Source organism: Lithobates pipiens, unplaced genomic scaffold, assembly GCF_037356315.1.
Source record: "Lithobates pipiens isolate NorthernLeopardFrog02 unplaced genomic scaffold, aLitPip1_a1.2 Scaffold_19, whole genome shotgun sequence".
Lineage (NCBI taxonomy): Eukaryota > Metazoa > Chordata > Amphibia > Anura > Ranidae > Lithobates > Lithobates pipiens.
The window spans coordinates 214,550,130-214,565,559 of NW_027507764.1; the positions used below are offsets into that span (position 1 = coordinate 214,550,130).

Genomic DNA, 15,430 nt, shown 5'->3' on the forward strand with positions numbered 1-15,430 from the left:
AGAGGAGGGCACAAAGTGAGAACCCTCAGCCAAATTGAGTCCAAGTGGATATTTACACTAGACACATTCACACCAAAAGGACTCAACGTGGAGTTCGATCTAAACTGTTTCATCAGTGATTTTTAACCACCCCCTAAATCTGATCAATCGCTATACTTCAGGAAGATTTTATATTTGTTATCTATGTTTTACTTACAATTTTTAATTATGGTATAGATACCCGCCATAGAATTTTGACCTTAGGCGTCCCCCGTTTTTTAGTCATCCTCACTATATACCTTGACCACCCATATGTCGCACACTGAAATATGATCATATTATATGTATATACTAGTGCACATGGAGGTGGGTGTATACGCACATAGGCACTTTTAGTTATTTAGATTTTTTCCTCTGCATTGCTATATGTTGCAATCTTTAAAAATATGTTTGCTCTTACGTCATTTCCGGCAGCTATGGGAATTATTTCTCTCGCCGCCCCATTTCAGTAGAAGTTGATTTTATTTTTTTATTTTTTTATGCTCCAATTTTGCCAATCGGACGTACCATCGGTACCAAAACATTACCATTTACGGCCTAAAGAATTATCTTTTTATCCTAAACTCACTTGAGTTATCTATATTTTAAATAGAAAGTTATTTCTCTATATACTGTCATAGACTTATAAATAAAGATTTTTTTTATAGATTTTTTACATATTTTTATATGCTTTTTCATATATATATTTTATTTTTTATTTTTTATTTTATATTTTTTTCTTTTTATATCCATTTTTTATCGATTATATATATATATACTTCGCCTATATACATATATACTATCCCTTCTATATTATTCATTTTTTGAGATATCGATATTTTTAATTCACTAATATAAACTGGTAAATTAAGCAGGGTCCATCTATAATTAGTTTTCTGCACATACTGCACATACTCTGCATCTCAGGCACACCCCCCTGTCTCTCCTTTTTCAGCTGTGAATTTTGTTTACTGAAGGGGCGGTGATATTTTCACAGCAACACGGGGGGTCCTTATGGCAAGTTCCGTTGGATGTACTACCAAAAAAATGGCCACGTATACATTTCCGGCCAGTAGATACGTCTAAAACGATGTAACATCCAAAAAAATGGCCGCCCGCATACTTCCGGCGACCATGTAGACGACAAAATGGCCGCCGGGACACTTCCGGGTCTCCCCTAAAATGGCCGCCAATAAACCACCAATATAGTCTCTATTTAAGGTCACTTTCCTGAGCACTAGGCATCCCCTGATGAAGTCACGTGACCGTGACGAACACGCGTCGGGACGCTACCGGAAGTGACGCAATCGAGCTCGCAGCTCGTTTATACTCTATGCTTGAACTGTGTTTGTTTGTGAGTATCTCTTTGTTTCTTGAATAAATTGAAACTTTGTTCATAAATACTACACTATGGGGCTCCCTTCCTCCTTATTTGCTTAAATCCCCTACATAACCTGCTGAGGTAACCATCCCCTCCCCTATACTGGGCATCGCTGAACAACCAATTTAAAGTGACCACACAGCGGAATAGGCAAGAGACGGGGACACAGTAACAAGACCTCGTGGGATAAAGACCACCAGGAACCCTGAGGATATATATGTTACATGCTGTTACCTTACAGCTGTAAGGTAAGGGGACACCCATATCCTGAGTACACAGGACCACGTGGGATATTTTTCACTACTATCACCACCGACCAGATCGCTATAGTTCATATAGCACTTAACACCAGTACTGCATGCATTTTTTACCTGATGCGATTTTGGATATAATCGCTATTGGTTGTCGCACATGTTGTATATGGACACAATTTTTACACACGTTATTGTGGAATGTATATGTCATATAGTTTCTGACCATTGAGCACTATTTCACTTGCATTATTGTTAGATAGTTTTTTTCACCTGTAACATTTATTTTTTATGCGTTTTTAATGCTGCATTTTTCAATTTTTTTCTGTGCCAATTTTGCATGAATTTATCTCACTTCACTGCAGTTATTACCTAGTATAGGGTGAAGAGACACCCATACGCATCCAACTCAATTTGTCTAACACTGGCACGTTATGCGATTTCTTTGCTAATCACAAGTAGCTATCTCCTTTTTTTCTTTTTGCACTAAACTGTTTTTTAGTTAATAATTGTGTATTTATACATTGTTGTTCACGGTGTAGTAGACATTGCAACACGTTTATTGTATCACTTAGCACCAGCACTTTTTATGCGATTGGATTAGTCGCAACAAATCGCAATATATTTTTTATCACAATTCTTATATATTGATTTTACCTATGGGATGCTGTAAGAACGGACCTATTTACTGCTTAGCATTGCTATTTTAGAGTCCTATGCTCACCCTAAAAAATCACATCAGAAATTATTTAGTTTTTTACCACTATATTTTTTTTTTTTTTTTTTTTTTTTTTTTTTTTTTTTTTTTTTTTTTTATATCACTTCAATATACATCCCAAACACTATTATGTGATAGTGGTGAGGTTTTCGCACGCTCCCTCATAGAACGTACATATTAAGCTCCCAATACATTTTTTGGTCTGGGTGGCCACACACCTAGCATTTAAACACCTGCATCTATAGTATCTACAGATTTTGTAGGCCAATATTTCCTGAGTTAGTACTGCGCACCACTACTCTCTTACCTTTCTCTATACCATTGAATGTGTTTTGTTACAATTGTCCGATAAAAGTAAAAAAAAACCTGTTAATTTTGCCAGAAATCTTGTGAGTTGATAACTTACCTGAAATATGATCATGGCTGTGCAGCAGTTTGTTTTTGTGTTGCCAGCAGACTCTTGTGTAAAAAGGATCTGGATAGCTATAAAGCTGCCCAATCACTTTTATTGAATTTTTGGGCAATGTCCTAAACCTCCTTCCAAGGTGAGTAGAGCAGATGGAGACATTAGGGTCTAACAGGCCCCTGATGTCTTCATAAAAAGAACCTGCACAATGCTATCACATTGAGGGCTTGTTAGCCCCATTGTGATAGCAATAAATTGCAAAATAAATAAAATAACAAAATGAAATGGATGCCATCTCCCCACATGCACACATATGTAAGTAATTACAAATTATTGCATAAAGTGGGCAGATGTAGTTTTCAGCCTTGACATATTTGGTATCTACTGCATTTTGTTGACACTAGGTCATCTTTTACATTGCACAAAATAATGGCATTGCATCGTGTTTGTGTGCATTTTAGTGTGTTTTTTACTAAAAGTATAGATTTGATAAACAGACACAGAGAACCGCAACTAACAAAAAAATGCTGATGTTTAATGTGTAAAAAAACAAATTGAGGAGAAGTGGCAGAAGCAAAGTTATATAAACATGTCTTAATGGTAAACTACATACCATTGGTTTTTCAGTTTTCACTGATTTTACATGGAGGCATTCTTCATGCTTTGAGGTAGTGTTACTGAGGTCCTTGTGCTCTCCATGTGTACCTTGAATCGAATGGCCCGGCGATCGAGATTGTGAATGATTCCCTGGCTCTCTTGGTGGAGGAGGTCTTGGATGAATGTCACCACGCTGTTTCTTAGTGACATGAGCCTCGGGACCATGCACAGTCTTTACATGTTTCCTCAAAGAGCTGGGATCTGTATATCTTTTAGTGCAGCCAGGGATTTTACATACATACGGTTTCTGTAAAAGAAAAAAAGAAAAAACAAAACATGATACAGACAAAAGAAGAATGTTAACTACATTAAACAAATAAAACTACTTATGAAAAAAGCATGTTTGATTAGATGGATAATAAACCTGAAAAGTGTAGTTTTAGGCTGCTCACAAAGTGCATAGAATAATGGAAACTACTGGTTGGCCAAATAATTGTATCCTACAAACATGTTTTATAGTAGTGAATTAGCCACTGAAATCACAGTTATATCTTAGTTCACATGCAGAAACATAGTACATACAAGATATATATTTGACTACCGCTAGCCAGTTTCTATAGATGTAATCACTTCATTACTGTCAGATTTTTGAAAGACCACTAAATGTAAAAAGTATATATTTTTTTATCTAAGGCTAGGTTCACACTAGAACGAGATGCGGGAAACATGTGTTGTGTGTGTGTGTGTGTGTTTCCCACACCCCTTTCAAAACGCATTGCAGTTGCGATTGAATCTACAGCGTCTGTCAGTGTTAAAGAGGTAGTAAACCTCCCTCTAATGTTTGTACCTATAGGTACGCCTATAATAAGGCTTACCTATAGGTACTGTAAATATCTCCTAAACTTGCACCATTTAGGAGATATTTACTGTATACTGCCTGATTACGTCATTGGCACATGCGCTCTGAAGGAACGTCCGCTTGTGCTGTTCCTTCAGAGCCCTGTGCCATGACCGGCGGCTCATCATGTGGCTCCAACTAGTCATAGAGCCGGAGACTGCGGACCCAGAAGGAAGATGGGCAAAGATGGTTGCGCTCTGCAGCGGGGACGATGAGGGCTTTGTTTGCAGGTAAGTGTCATATAATGTGCTAGTATGCAATATATAATAGCACATTATGCCTGTACATTGCAGGTAAAAAAAGAAAAACGAAAAATCTGAGTTTACTTCCTTTTTAACTCAACACTGGAAACGCAGTTTGCCTGCGCCGGATTGCTTAGTACAAAAGTGCCATGTGATCCGGTTGCAGTGCATTTCCAAAAATAGTTCAAGCACTACTTTTGGTGTGATGCAGTGAGATCTGAGTCTACGCAAAATGAATGGACTCAAATCGCACCACACTGAATCACGTTTGAATTGCACAGGCATGCGCAGCGTGCAATTCACTGAGGCTAAAGGGGGCTCTCTATAAAACAATCGTTGACATATTTTCATGTCGATTTCTTATACCAATAGAAGTGAATATTACAAGCATTAAAGTTAAAATGTGATGAAAAGCAGCAACAACCAACAAAAACCTAGAAAAGTTAAATAATAAATAATAATAACAAAAAAATAAATATAAATATATATATATATATATATATATATATATATATATATATATATATATATATGCCATCTTTGGGAACGCTATCATGACAAAAAGGATGAACAATGCATTTAAAAAAGGTAAAAGGTAAGGCTCCTTTCACACGGGGCGAACCAGTGATGATCTGCCCCGTGGATATCCGCTTACACAGCGGGGATCACTGGAGCTATCTTCGCTGAGCAGGCAGAGGACGGGTCCGTCTCTGCACACTGTGCAGGGACAGACCTGTCACAGTGCCGCTCTCCCCTATGGGAGATCGGGTGACGACGGACCGCAGTGTCCGTCATCACCCAATCTGATGACGGATGGAAAAATAGATTTTTCCTCCATCACACTTTTTCGGATCGGAGCGGCTCGGATGTCAGCGCACATGTCACCGCTGACAACCGACGCTCCATAGAGCTCTATGGAGCAGCCATTCAGGTCCGCCTGAAAAACTGGCAGGCGGACCTGAACGAATCGTCCGTTTGAAAGGACCCTAACTCTTCGAAGCTGGAAACAAGTAAAAGGATCACGTCACAAATTTTATTGGAAATCCATAATTTATAGTTTACCTCATTGGAATGAGTCCGGTTTTGGTGCTTGGCTCTGTCAGAAGCATTAGAGAAAGCCTTGTTGCAGCCTTCATGCTCACAGACATAAGGTTTCTCTCCAGTGTGAGATCTCAAGTGGGTTTTCAAGTTTTCTAATCTGGAGTAAGCCTTCGAACAGCCTTCAAACTGAATAAAAGAAGAAAGATGGAAACAGGATTATCTTTAAAAAGAAAATTACGAAAATTTAGGCTAAACTCCAGGCTAGCAGATAAATACACAGGAGCTTTTTCACCTGCAAACGATTTGTAATTCTGTCCAGTCAGGTTTGATATTTACAAAGCCCTGGCAGGCAGCAAAGCCAGGTTTCTAATCTCATTTATTCTAATGCAGTTAAGCAATAAAGCCTAAATACCTTCTTGCCCCAGCCTGTGACTGGACAGTGAGGGAACAGCAGCAGCATGTTTTTTTTTTTGTAGGCACATGTGCCTCAAGTAGAGGCTGATTGGCTCAGTATTGGCCTCTCCTTTCTCAGTCTGAGTGCTGCTGTGAAAGGGATTACAAAAGACTGATATCAACATACAGTGAGGTACTTTCATTCGCTGCATGTATACTCACATACCAGGAAGTGCATGGCTATTTCAGAAGGAATTTCAGACAAAAGGTACATTTTCAGGATACTGCTTAGGCACAATAAAAATTGTTACGTTCCCTATAACCTACCAATTATTTGTAGAACAAACAAAACTGCATAAAAAAAGGAACTAATTTGTCTAGTAATGAATGAAACATCAAATGTGCTTACTGTGCATTTGTGTGGCTTCTCTCCTGTGTGTCTTCTCATGTGGACCACCAGCATATACTGAGCTTTAAATGGCTTTTGCTCTCTTGAACAGTCCAGCCAGCGACATACAAACTCCTTCTTTTCACCATGTATGTGATCATTGTTTATATGCTGCACAAAAATAGAAGAAGGCAAACATGAGGTGAGTGTTTACAGTACAAAAAAGATCACAAATCCTTAAGATGTAATTACTCTTACTATTTTTTTTTTCAAATTCTTTATTTATAAACCAAAGGTATTAGAGGTGCACCAAATGGAAATTTTGGTGCCGAAACCGAAAATGTAGAATGCACTTGGTCAAAAACTGAAACTGAAAATTACAGTTTTAAAAAAAAAATATATATTTTTTTTATATAATTGTATTATATTCAATCTTTTAATTAATATAATGAATTTATATTAATATTAATTTATTGTCGGCCATTATCAACACCTTTAGCTCAAGAAAAAATGCATCCCTTTAAATTCGCCATAATGGTCTGTTGTGGTGTTAAAAATATTGCTTGCTGCATTTTTTGGCAGTCAAAAAAATGCATCAAAAGCGCACCTCCTTGTTTAAATGCACTGAAAACGCAGCAACAGTGTATCCATAATGTACCTGGGTTATGTTTTGGATGCGTTTTTTTGAGTCACGTGACCTATGAAAAACACACCACAAGCACAGTAAAATCGGTGTAAAATTGCGATGAAATCTCTGCAAAATCGCGTGCAAACGATAAAGTTCTGTATTATGTCCTGATACATGAAAACATGCATGGGGAGGTCCACCAAAGGTGTATTTTTTTTTCTATTAGCCATGTGAATGTATGTTCACTTTACTTAATCACCCTGTGATTTGGTGTGTTTTATTTTTATTATAGACATTCTACTGCTCACAACTGGATGTCTGAACCAAACTAACTAACAAATTAACTTGATTCATTGCAAAGATGGCTCTTTTTGGTAAACCCAACACTATTTCTTACAATACAATTTTAGATGACAAAGGACTGACTTAAAAATTATTGCTCTTGAATTCTGTACGCAATGCATGGCTCCCTATATGTCTGCATGAATGCATAATTTAACAAAACTACTAAGAATGTACCTATATAAATAATGTGAAAACCTGAAGGCAGTGTTAAGGTAGAAAAGCCATAGGGACTACTCTCAGCACATAGACCCACTTTATTTATAAGGGAAAAATCAGTCAAACAGCAATTAGAGTCAACAGAATTTGTGGAAAAACCCTAAAGAGGCCATTGGTAGCTTTTGTTTTTTTTAAGCAGACATGTTCAAAGTTAAACAATACAGAAATAAGGCTGTCTGAGACAAATACACATAAGGAACAAAATGAGCAAGCAGAGCAGATGTATGTGCATGGCTGGCGGGCATAAACATTTTAAGAGATCATCATATTTATATATATCAAATTCATTCATCATATCGTATTCTGTCCTGAGAACCAAATCAAGAAATACAGAACAAAAAAGGGACTAGTAAACATTTGCACTTTTGGGAACTCATGACACATACTGTAGTAGTAACAGTTCTTTCTTGATACCTCTAGATGGCACAACATACAAAATAGTTCCACTACTAAGTTGGAATTCCCTACCTTCAATTGTAAATACTCGTGATCTATATCATCTCAATTTAATATGTTATAATCACGATGAACTAGTCTGACCTCTAGCACTGATTGTAAAGTGTAGCACAGTCAAGGTGAAGTCATTTTAACTGTATTACATTTAATTGGCATTAGCTACATAAATACTTTGTACGGTAGAAACAAAAATAAGTCCATTTACTTTATCTTGAAATTGTAATTTTGTTTTCGCTACATATTAAAACCAAAGTTTTGTAACCAAATGAAAAGAAAACAGAGCAACAATTTTAGTTTGTAAAGTAAAAGTTACCTTAGGCAAATGCTTTAGTGCTGTAAAAAAAAAAATTGCAATTTGTGCAATCGAAATTCTGACAGGCATTCAGGACATACAATGCAGACAGTTACTGTTTATAAAGGAGACAGTTCAAAGTTGTTCAGCTTACAAAATGCTCTACAGAAATGACTGATGAGCTGTTTTTTGTGCCTGTATAAATCTTAAAAATGCTATAAATATAAAGCAATTGATTTTACCACATCAGTTAGTTCATAAGCAGTATGTGATGCTTTAGTGCGGCCTTACATGCAGTATTAATATAAGTACCACAGACCAAAAGTTGTCTATGCAATACAATAAAGACTTAAAAGTGGTATTTAAATCTTTTAAAATTCAACCTGCAGGTAAGCTTATAATAAGTCTTATCTGTAGGTGCCTTGGAAAGCACCTAAATCTGTGCTGTTTAGTACATATTGTCATTGGATCAGGCCAATGACATCAGTGGTGCATGCGCAGTGCATTCTGCATTCACAGCACACCGAGTGTGTCATAATTGTAGATCGTGCCTTAATAGTGACTCTGGCTTGCATGCATTAGAATGATATCATTGCTGCCTAGCCATTTAAGCGGCCAGAGAGCATGAATCTGTAAGGAACACTGGGCACAGATAGAAGGGCCAGCAGAGGTAACAGTGCAGAACTGGAGGGCTTCATTTCACAAGTAAATCTGTCATAGTGAGCTAATTTGCGATGCATACTAGCACATTATAGCATCCAGCACCTAGGGATCATTAAAGCGGAGGTCCACCCTAAAATGGACCTTCCGCTCATCGGATTCCTCCCCCCCTCCGGCGCCACACTTGGCACCTTTCAGGGGGGAAGGGGGTGCAGTTACCTGGATAATCCAGGTAACTGCACCCACTTCCGGGCTAGCTCTCTGCGGAAAGGGGCATACATTATGCCCCTTTCCGCAAGTGCCCCGCTGCCTGCTGGGAAACACACAGATCCCAGAGGCAGCGGGGACCGTCCTTATTGCGCAGCGCTTGCTCGCGCATTCCATTTCCTGATTTCCATACCCAAGATGGCGGCGGCAGCACTCGAGTGTCGATCTAGAGATCGGCTTCGGGTGCCGACATCGCGGGCGCGCTGGACAGGTAAGTGTCACTATTTTAAAAGTCAGCAGCTGCAGTATTTGTAGCTGCTGACTTAAAAAAAAAAAAAAAAAACGCGGAGTCCCGGCGGACTCCCGCTTTAAGAAAAAAAAGTAGTGGAGTTAACTACTGCTTTAAACCACCTTGTCACAAAAAAAACTGCTAAAAATGTTCAAAAGTAGGAAGTCTCCTATATGCATACCTTGCCTTGTTTTGTAAACTACAGTATGATGGCCAAGTAAAGACTTTGAAAACATATTTATACACACTTGTATGTTAACACTGCACTGAATTAAAAAGCACATTCCTTATATAATTGCCACTAAAGATGGTCTTGATTGCACAGGCAATTTTATCCTAAACAAAGATAAGCTGGTGTCATGATGTAAGAAAACCTATTCAGAAAAAGCATTGGCCACTGCATGTGAATGCCAAATGAAAAAGGGATCTTCTAAGGTCCTAGTACCCAACTTGCAGACTGGGATTGCATGTGGATCTTTGGCACTTTTTTCCATGACCTTCAGAGCCCCTGCATATAGCAGTCTGCATTTTCTTTACCTGGGCGCTTACACAGGACACTGAAGGAAAATTTTTCTTTAGACTAACTTCTAGTAGTAAAACTTTTTTTTTTTTTTTTTTTTTACACTATTGTACCAATCTTACTTTTTCTGTACTGACTATTCCTTTTCACTTTTCATGTTATTTTAATCTGCTATCATGTTGTATATAGTGAGGTTGATGATAAATGGGGAGTACTCGGAATGGTCAGGGGTGGGTAGGGGGGTACCCCCAGGGTTCTCTGCTGGGACCAATCCTATTTAATTTGTTCATAAATGACCTGGAGGATGGGGTAAACAGTTCAATCTCCATACTTGTGGACGATACTAAGCTAAGCAGGGCAATAACTTCTCCGCAGGATGTTGAAACCTTGCAAAAAGATCTGAACAATTTAATGGGGTGGGCAACTACATGGCAAATGAGGTTCAATGTAGAAAAATGTAAAATAATGCATTTGGGTGGCAAATATAAGAATGCAATCTATATACTGGGTGTAGAACCTCTGGGGGAATCTAGGATGGAAAAGGACATGGGGGTCTTAGTAAGTGATAGGCTCAGCAATGGCATGCAATGCCAAGCTGCTGCTAACAAAGCAAACAGAATATTGGCATGCATTAAAAAGAGGATCAACTCTAGAGATAAAACGATAATTCTCCCACTCTACAAGACTCTGGTCCAGCCGCACCTGGAATATGCTGTCCAGTTCTGGGCACCAGTCCTCAGGAAGGATGTACTGGAAATGGAGCGGGTACAAAGAAGGGCAACAAAGCTGATAAAGGGTCTGGAGGATATTAGTTATGAGGAAAGGTTGCGAGCACTGAACTTCTTCTCTCTGGAGAAGAGACGCTTGAGAGGGGATATGATTTCAATATACAAATACCATACTGGTGACCCCACAATAGGGATAAAACTTTTTTGCAAAAGGGAATGGCCATTCATTAAAATTAGAAGAAAAGAGTAGAGGGTTCTTTACTGTAAGAGCGGCAAGGATGTGGAATTCCCTTCCACAGGCGGTGGTCTCAGTGAGGGGCATTGATAGTTTAAAGAAACTATTAGATAAACACCTGAATGACCACAACATACAGGGATATACAATGTAATACTGACATATAATCACACACATAGGTTGGACTTGATGGACTTGTGTCTTTTTTCAACCTCACCTACTATGTAACTATATAAGGTATTTTGCTGAGAGAAATATCAAATATGGTACAAGTAATTCTTTAACCACTTCAATACAGGGCGTGTTCACCCCCTTCTGGTCCTGGCCAATTTTCAGCTTTCAGTGCTGTCGCAGTTTGAATAACAATTGTGCGGTCATGCAACACTGTACCCATATGAAATTTTTATCATTTTTTGAGACAGATAGAGCTTTCATTTGGTGGTATTTAATCACCACTGGGGTTATTTTTTTACAAACGAAAAAAAAGGCAGAAAATTTTGAAACAAACAAAAATCTGTTTCTTCTTTTCTATTGTACAAGTTTGCAAATAAATAATTTTTTCTTCTACACTGATGTGTGCTGATGAGGCTGCACTGATGGGCTATTTGTAGCTCTCTGTAGAGCAATTACCTGAGGTGATTGCTCGTGGACACACACAAAATCAGGCCTCTGACTGCTACAACCTTGGGAAACAGATGACACCAGAAGGCTCAAAAATGTAGCCGCGCTCTTGAGCATCTGTGACGTAAGATTAAGTCTCAGAAAGGCTTCAACCAATATAAATCCACCCTCCAAAATTACAATTCCTGCCTCTACATTGCCAAGAAAACCTATTTTATCACTCTCATTAACATCCTTTCATCCAGTCTTCAGCAATTCTTCTCTACCTTTAACTCTCTACTTTGTCCTCCACTACCTCCACCTAGTCACTTACAGTCCAGGAGATTGCCAATCACTCCAAAAATAAGATAGGTACAATTTGTGATGAGATCTCCACTGTACAGATATATCCCCCACTTAGCACTTCATGTCAACAGGTACACTCAATACTTCCCTCATTTAACTCTGCTACTATAGATAAGATTGCTAAACTTTTTTCTAATGCTCTCTTATTCTAGCATCTTCCCCAACTTTCTAAAAAATGAACTAGTCACCTCCATAATTAAAAAGCCCTTGTAGGATCCCATGAATCTTAACAACCTCTGACCTTGCTCCCCTTTACCTCCTTGCTCCCCTTTACCTCCAAACTCATTGCATGCCTAGTCTACAACTGATTAAGCTACCACTTCACTAAAATGAACTTTCCTAATCCCCTACAGTCTTCTCCCTGGGCCAGCCTCCCATGGCTTTCAATACCAATTCTACGCTGATGAACCCCAAATCTATCACTGTACCCCTCAGCTTGCTCCATCAGTCTCTTCACACATCACTAATTTACTGACAGACATATCTGTCTGAATGTCACAAGCCTTCCTCAAACTCAATCTATCCAAAACCGAGCTCATAATGTTTTCTCCACCACGTGTTCCTTCTCATGACTACTCTGTCAACATTCATGGCACAACTATCGTCCTGTCCCCGCATGCTACGGTATAATCCTGAACTCAGAACTCTCTTTTCAGCCCCACATCCAATCACTGCCCAAATATTGCTGCCTCAACCTCTGCAACATCTCGAAAATATGTCCATTCTTAACCAGTGGCGCCACAAAGCTTCTAATTCACTCCCTGGTTTTCTCTCACCTCAACCACTTTTAACGCCCTTCTCATTGGATTACCTTTACATAGGCTATCCCCCCTTCTGTCCATCATGAATGCTTCTACCAGACTTATCAAGCTTACCAACTGCTCAGTGTCTGCCTCCCACTCTCTGCCAATTCCTCCATTGGCTTCCAACTCACCCAACAAATAACATTTGATATAATAACAGCTTAAAAAGCTCATAACTGCATTAGTAGCCTAGTTTCAAAATACCAACTAACTCATTCTTCTCATTCCTCCTAAGACCTCCTGCTCTCTAGCTCCATTGTCACCTCCCCCATGCTTTCACCAAGCCTCTCCCACCCTCTGGAACTCCCTACCCCAATCTGTCTGACTATTTCCAACTCTATCCAATTTTAGGTGATCCCTGAAAACCCTTCTCTTTAGAGAAGCCTATCTTGCTTCCATCCAACAACTGTACTTTAATCTTCTTCATCAGCTCATCTCCCACAGTCATTACATTTTGTATCACTTGACCCTCGCTTATAGATTGTAAGCTCTAGCAAGTAGGGCTTAGTGATTCTTCCTGTATTGGTTTGTATTGTAATTGTGCTGTCTGTCCTCATGTTGTAAAGTGCTGCACAAACTGATGACACTATAAAAATCCTGTGCAATAATAATAATAATAAAAATGTTTATAAGGCCACAAGAGGAAGAAGCAATACGCTCTGACATGCGATAAGTTCTATCAGGGTTGCATAATGTGATTTTACAGTGGATCTGTACATTTCTATGTATACTTTTTTTAACAGCCCCAAAAGTCAGCGTGCCATTGCACAGGAACCTCTTACAGTCATGGTCCCCAGTAAGAACAGAAAGAAAGTATCTAACCGTATTGTGACTTTGATTGACACTGGGACATTTGCAGGTTCTTAAGTCACATGGAACACAACCTAATGTGTTTGAAATAAAACCTTGTTCCTCATGTCATAACTTAAAACGAACCTATTAGAAAAAGTTAAAGTATCCTTACATTTTCTTTCACTATGCTTCTTTTTATTTATTTATCAAAAATCGTACATCAAAGGGGCAAGAAAACATACATTCCAATCAAATCAGAGCAGAACAAGAAGCATCTGTGAATTTGTCAGATTTTGAGGGCGCTCCATTCACAATACCTGAGTGTCAACCATCCCTGAATCCCTGAGATAAAACTGATCTGTGTTAGCAGAGTAGTTTATACTTTAGCCCTCATTTCACAGTATAGCTAGGTTTTCTTTTTTATCCACTGGGTTTGCAGCTGCCCATACATAACAGTCAATAGGTTAAACATGCTCAGCTTGTATGTTCAACTGAAAGTCCGAGAATTCCCAAAAGAGAAGAAAATCCCTGGCTCCTGTACAAAGAAAACACTGTACTTTGCTCCAAGGAGCTTTTTGTGGCAATTTAAATGTACAGAGACAGACACAATATCCTGCAGAAGCAAAATCTGCCTTATAACATTCCTGACCTCAAGAAGAAGATATGACCCCCTGGAGGAACAGGAGGTACAGTATCTATTCAGACAAATGCACTGTCATCCTTAAAGCAACTGAGTGATGCTTTTAATCCCCTTCTTGTTGGAGCACATATAGTTTGACGTATGTGATATGGATATGCTATATTTGAACTGTTTTAAATCAAATAAAATCAGTGCAATGCCTGTATTAATACTGTAATCTTTGCAATGTGTTGTTTATATTTTACTGTTACTACAGAGCTTATATCATGATGGTGTTGAAATACTGTAAGTTGTAAGGATGAATAAATATCATAAACACATCTAAAGCAAACAGTTACCCACTTAATGTACCTTACACAAATATTATATACATGTATAAAAAGACAGGAAAGAAACAGTAGAGCTGTTTCCCACAGCAACTAATCAGTTCATGCTTTCCATTCTAACTCTAACAGATTAATAGTTTTGGATGTTAATGGTTGCTGTGTGCAGTTGCTATCTGATCTCTACCTGTGAGCAAACTATTACTTGAGTTTAAGAAACACACCCATTATTTAAGCTTAGCAATACCAAATATATGAACCATTTTGTGTGACCTTCCCCTTTACACTGTTTGATTCTGCTGTTATGTAGTAGTGTAACTGCCCTTAACTTCAAAAGCAAACTAAGGGACACAGTTAACATTTTTTCAAAGCAATACAGAGGTTAATACCAGACTAAACCTATGGCTTAGATGTACTTGCTTTCACAGCAGTGTTGCTGCTGGGACTCTCTTGTAAGCTCTGTCAACACTGTTCTGAAAGCCAACTACAGTGTGATACTGTTTCACCTTCTTTGAGCAGCCTGTGCTCTGCTTCAAGAAATGGAATCCAGCAGGAAGCTAGTTAAGGAGGTGGTATTTATGATGTGACAGCTATCCCCTGAGATCTATACTTTACTGGCTTATGCAGTCTCTCTGGACAACGCAATGTTATAAGTGGCCTCCACTTTCTGTTCCAAAAATCTAAGGCCTCGTTTAACACTATCAGAGAATATAAATTCATCACATTAAGAAAACAAGTGATAACATCATAAAGGGTAATTTAAAAAATACACTTTAGGACATATATTCTTCATTTGAAGTCCATAACTATTAGGTTCTCTAGCATTTGCTAAAGTTTGCAAATATTTTCTGTCTGACTAAGATACTATAGCTGTTATCATTACACAGTTTCTAAAAGGCTGTTAAGTTTAATGGAAAAGTGAACTTTTACTTACATTCACCCCAACTGTATCCCCTTCCCATAGATACCCATTTCTACTCACCTCAGATCAGCCGAT

General features: G+C 38.5%; 1 protein-coding gene across 1 annotated transcript in view; it reads right to left on the reverse strand.

The window, feature by feature from the left end:
* Positions 1-15,430, reverse strand: part of GLI3 (GLI family zinc finger 3) — a 313,436-nt gene that overhangs the window by 17,772 nt on the left and 280,234 nt on the right. The window contains exons 11-13 of the mRNA XM_077491685.1: positions 6,355-6,504; positions 5,574-5,738; positions 3,388-3,678 (exon numbers count right to left, since the gene is read on the reverse strand). Coding sequence (XP_077347811.1) covers positions 3,388-3,678; positions 5,574-5,738; positions 6,355-6,504 — 606 coding nt within the window. The remainder of the gene's footprint in view (positions 1-3,387; positions 3,679-5,573; positions 5,739-6,354; positions 6,505-15,430) is intronic.